Here is a 5,719-nt window from a genome sequence, read left to right as displayed (position 1 = left end):
AGTGATCATTGCTCACCACAGCCTTGAACTGTAGAGCTCACGCAATCTTCCTAAGCAGCTGGCACTTCAGGGTTGGCCTTCTGTGCCCAGCTAATTTCAAAAAAATTTTTAGAGATGAGATCTTGATAAATTGCCTGAGCTGTTCTTGAACTCCTGTCCTCAAGGAGTCCTCTCACCTTACTTAGCCTTCCAAGTTGCTGGGATTACAAATGCAAGCCACTGTGCCCAGCTAATTTCATTTTTGAATTATTCTTTACAAGTATGTAGAAAGCAACAATGGCAATTGCAACAAAAAAATAGCTGGGTGTTGTGTGAGTGCCTGTAGCCCAGCTACTTGGGAGGCTGAGGCAAGAGAATTGCTTAAGCCCAAGAATTTGAGGTTGCTGTGAGCTTTGTGGTTTTACTGTATTGTTTAAAGAGTAACGATTAGGGAAAAGCATCCATGCGTGTTCACCACAGAGTCTATTCATCTATCTATCTAATCTTTTTTTTTTCTTTTTATTTTCTTATTTTCATGCTCTGTCACTCAGCCTGAAGTAAAGTGGTGACTCGATCATAGATCACTGTTACCGTGAACTCCTAGGCTCAAATGATCCTTTCATCTCACCCTCTACCTTAGCTGGGACTACAGGCACAGGCTGGTCTCAAGCTTCTGGCCTCAAGCAATTCTCCTATCTGGGACTCCTAAACTTCTGACCTTACAGGTGTAAGCCACTATACCCAGTCATCAACTTTTTTTGTTAATATTTTTGATCCATGAATAGTTTAATCCATGGATGCAGAATTCATAGCTACAGAGAGCTGACTGTATTTTGTCACTGCTTTTAGTAGTGTTATATGTTTCTCTGAGGCTTTGTTTTAGATAAAATCTCTGAGTCAGTGTTTTGAAGCTAAAGTAGGAGCAAAGGTGTGCTTCTCCTACTTTAAGAAGCTGAGCTAATTGGACAGTGGAAACTATAGCCTTAGCTCTTCGTAGCTTGCTTTTTCAGGCCTGGGACCTCCGTCTCATGAATAAGCTGGGGTAGGGGTGATTTGGGCCCCAGTATTCTCATGCTGCACCCAAGGAGACCGTCTGTTCTATGAGTGGGTCTGGGTAGAAGAAGGGATCTCCTGCCTTGTGGCCACACATGCCTGGACCTTAGCATCAGCAACAGGTAGTTGGGGACTGAAGGGGATGTGCTGATGTCTTGCCCCTCCTGGGAATATAGTCCTCTTAGGAGCTGCCAGAAATGGGAGGCCTACATTCTTGGGTATGCCAATCTGGTGTGGGATTTCTGTATTAGTAGGGAAAGAGGTCTTGGCTCAAATACTGCAGGTGTTTTTACCAAGTTTTAATACCTTTTCTTAAGTAAATATTTTTTTTTATTTCCAAATGCCCTTTAGGTCATTTCTGCAGTCTTTAAAGGATGGTTTTAAAAGTCACTAGTTTGTCACTAGAGAGTGGTTCTGCAAAGCTCCTCGTACTGTCAAACTGAGAGTTGATCTTGAGATTTCTTTAAATATTTAAAACTAGCATTGATTTATACTGTTCCAAGTAGTACTTTGTTGTTTTAAAATACTTAGTAGGGTCTTTCGGTGTGAGAGACTTTGTAATATGTTTATTTTATGTTTAGTTTACTGCCATTAGATTACCAATTCTCTGAAACTATAATCTCTTCTTCTAATACTTCTCAGGCCATTTTAAAATTTAAATATTTAAAAAATTAATTGTTGCTAATATATCTTGGTATTTTTGAAAGACTGCTTAGGTATTAACACTACTTATCTTTGTAATAAAGACAAAAATCTTCCTCATTTTTATATTTAGAAACATCCTGTCTTCACAGAGTAAAGCCGTGGTCTATTGTTAAAAAGTTTTGTTGTTGTGACAGACGATTAATTATTTACTCTGTGAGAATGATGAATTTTTATATATGTAGGTCTGGAGAAAATGATGTGGAATATAACAACATGGAGTTGGAAGAGGGAGAACTCATGGAAGATGCAGGTGCTGCAGGAACTCCAGGTACAGAGGCCAGGGCCACCTCCGGACCCAACTGCACTCAAGCCATCCTGTCCCTGCTTTTCTCTGACTATATCACATTTTAATAGGTGGTAGCCTCGCTGGACCATGCTGTTTAAAGTGCTGTGGATTTTAGAGCTTATTACTAATGATATTTAAAATAACATTGGCAGGTGGTACCTATAGCTCAGTGGGTAGGACGCCTGCCACATACATCCAGTCTGGCAGGTTCGAACCCGGCCTCAGCCAGCTAAACAACAAAGATAACTGCAACAAAAAATAGCTGGGCGTTGTGGTGAGTGTCTTAGTCCCAGCACGTGGGAGGCTGAGGTAAAACAATCGCTTCAGCCCAAGAGTTTGAGGTTGCTGTAAACTATGATGATGGCACGGCACTCTCCGAGGGCAACAACTTCAAACTCTGTCTCAAAAAAATAATAACATTGGCAAAATATATATATATATATATTTTTTTTTTTTTTTTTTTTGAGACAAAGTCTCACTATGTCACCCTCAGTAGAGTGCCTTGGGATCACAGCTCACAGCAACCTCAAACTCTTGGGCTTAAGCAGTTCTCTTGCCTCAGCCTCCCAAGCAGCTGAGACCACAGGCTCCGGCCGGGTTCGAACCCACCAGCTCCAGTGTATATGGCTGGCACCCTAGCTGCTGAGCTATAGGCACTGAGCTTTGATGACTTGCTTTTGAATATAATTTTATTGTAGAGAAACTTGGCAAACATTACCTCTGCAGGTAATGAAATTTAGCATCAATAGTGGTAAAGTGTGTGCCTTGATATGATGTGTTAAGAATGGCAGTTTATGGTGTCTTCTTCCTAAAAACCCATAAAAATAATCACCATAAGAAAAGGATGGCACAGCTCGGCGCCTGTGGCTCAAGCGGCTAAGGCGCCAGCCACTTACACCTAAAGTGGCTGGTTTGAATCCCCGGCCCAGGCCCGCCAAACAACAAGGATGGCTGCAACCAAAAAAATGGCCAGGCATTGTGGCGGCCGCCTGTAGTCCCAGCTACTTGGGAGGCTGAGGCAGGAGACTCGCTTGAGCCCAGGAGTTGGAGGTTGCTGTGAGCGTGATGCCTTGGCACTCTACCCAGGGGGATAGCTTGAGGCTCTGTCTCAAAAAAAAGAAAAAGAAAAAGATGACACAACCCCTTAATTGAGGGATAAAATAATATTTTTATTTTAAAAATAAAAAATATGAGTTAGGGTTGAGATAGGATAGAAATGCTTTTTTGTTACATGCTAATTATGAAAGAATTCAAGACTGAAATGGTTAATGGAATATTTAAAAAATTCAAAAGAGAGAAAATTCCAAGAGAGAAAATGATGACAACCCCAGATAAGGTAGTAGCATTTGAGATGGAGAAGAAACCTTGTGAGAGATTAAGCAGTTTGAATCTCTAGGACATGGAGTCTAAATGATGGGTTGGAGTGGTGGAGATTTCAGGATAACTTCTTTTGGTTTCTAGCTTAGGTTGTGCTATTACATAAGATAGGAGTTCAGGAACAAAGGTATTATGTTTAGTTTGATCCATGTTGAGTTTGAGAGACCTGTGGGACACCTCTGTGTTGATTTCCAGACCCATATATCTCAAATGTGTAGTATGGCCTAGAAATACAGCATATTGATGAATTAATTTTTAAATAATTATTTAAAAAGAAAGCAAGCATTTTGATTAATCACAGTAAATAAGTTAATTAAAAGTATCATCCAGAACTTTTATTCATAATATATTGAGAACTTCCACAAATCAGCAAGACATCTTCTAGAAAAAAAGGGCAAAAGACTAGACACTTCACTAAGAAGGCTATCTGAATGGCCAGGTACATTTATAAAAGTGCTTAGCCTCCTTTGTCAGAGAGATGCATATTATGTGTCCTGTTGTAAATCTCTGGAGTTTATCCTACTTGGGAGTTTACTGAGCTCCAGTAATTGGAGATGAATTTTTTTTATGATATTTGAGAATTTTTCAGCCATTATTTCTTTAAAGATTCTTTCTATTGCTCCCCTCTCCTGTGACTCCCCTTACACGTATGTTGGTATACTCACTGGGGTCCCATAGCTTTCGGAGGCTCTGTTCATTTTTCTTTATTCTTTTTTCAGGAAATGCCAAATTAAAACCATATAAGATACCACTGCACACTAACCATATGGCTATTATTTTTTAAAACTGGCAATACTAAATATTGAAAATGTGTGAAGATATGGAAATTCTCACACTGCTGGTGGGAATGAAAATTGATGCCACCACTTTGGAAAACTGTTGGGCAGTCTGTGCTAAAATTGAATATACACATACGCGTGTCTCCATGAGTTCCCGCAGAAACCTGAGACAGTGTTTGCCAATAGAGTTTTACAAGATTCTACAAGAGCATTGTCATTCTTTTTTAGTTTCTTTCTTTTTTTTTTTGAAACAGGAGCCTCAAGCTGTCCCCCTGGGCAGAGTGCCATGGCATCTCAGCTCACTGCAGCCTCCAACTCCTGGGCTCAAGCGAGTCTCCTGCCTTAGCCTCCCAAGTAGCTGAGATCACAGGCGCCTGCCACAACGCCCGGCTATTTTTTGGTTGCAGCCATCATTGTTGTTTGGCGGGCTCGGGCTGGATTTGAACCCACCACCTTGGGTGTATGTGGCTGGCACCTTAGCTACTTGAGCCGTAGGCGCCGAGCCAGTTTCTTATTTTTAAGAGAAACAGGTGTAATGTATAACAAAGTAAAGGATGCAAAAATGTCAAGTTTACTGGGAAGGCGGTTTGGGGCTAGACTGTATAGGTCTTTGAGTGTCATGCTAATGCATACAGGCACTGTACTCTCAGGACCTCAGATCAGTGAGACATTTTAGCTGGATTCATGTGGCTTGGCACAAGAGAGAGGAAATTGTCACTATTTGGTTTGTTTTTGTATAAAATTTTTTCTCTCCCTATGTGAGCATCAAAAGCAGTTGACTGCTTATAATTTTAATAGATTTATTCTGTGTTTTTTTTTCTCTTTTAACAGAGTCTTGCTCTGTTACCTTGGCTAGAGTGCAGTTGTGTTATAATAACTTGTTGCAACCTCCACCTTCTGGACTGTAGTGATCTCTCACCTCAGCCTACCAAGTAGTGGGGACTATAGGTGCATGCCACCATGTCCAGCTAATGTTTTTCTGTTTTTTGATAGAGATTGGGTCTTGAACTCTTGGCCACAAGCAATCATCCTGCCTTAGCCTCTCGGAGTACTAGAATTATAGGCATGAGCCACTGTGCCTGGCCAGCTTTATTTATTTATTTTCTGTTTTAAAATTTCAGATTAATACGAGATTACAAACAATTAGTTTACAATGTTTGCATTTGTTAGGTAGCATCCCTGTTGCAGTTGTGTTCCACACCCGAAAGGCATGCCATATACCCTTACATTATGCCTCTTAAGTGGAAACAGCCGAATCCTCCTGCCTTCACCCCTTTCCACCTCCCCCAACTTGAAGTGAATTGAGTTTTTCTCTTATGTTGGTGTGTATTGGATCGTGTACTGGCTTCATATTAGTATTGAGTACACTGGATACTTGCTTTTACATTCTTGTGATACTTTGCTAAGAAGAATGTGGTTCTGGCTCGGCGCCTGTGGCTCAACCGGCTAAGGCGCCAGCCACGTACACCTGAGGTGGCGGGTTCGAATCCCCAGCCCGGACCCGCCAAACAACAATGACGGCTGCAACCAAAAAATAGCC

General features: G+C 41.1%; 1 protein-coding gene across 1 annotated transcript in view; it reads left to right on the top strand.

Moving 5' to 3' along the window:
- TRIM37 (tripartite motif containing 37) overlaps nucleotides 1-5,719 on the top strand; it is a 144,889-nt gene that overhangs the window by 100,383 nt on the left and 38,787 nt on the right. The window contains exon 17 of the mRNA XM_003795582.3: nucleotides 1,920-2,005. Within this exon, the coding sequence (XP_003795630.1) occupies nucleotides 1,920-2,005 (86 nt within the window). The remainder of the gene's footprint in view (nucleotides 1-1,919; nucleotides 2,006-5,719) is intronic.

This window comes from Otolemur garnettii, unplaced genomic scaffold (genome assembly GCF_000181295.1).
Source record: "Otolemur garnettii isolate 467f Iridium unplaced genomic scaffold, OtoGar3 scaffold00094, whole genome shotgun sequence".
Lineage (NCBI taxonomy): Eukaryota > Metazoa > Chordata > Mammalia > Primates > Galagidae > Otolemur > Otolemur garnettii.
The sequence above is the reverse complement of the archived record's forward strand: the minus strand, read 5'-3'. Positions and strand labels throughout refer to the sequence as shown.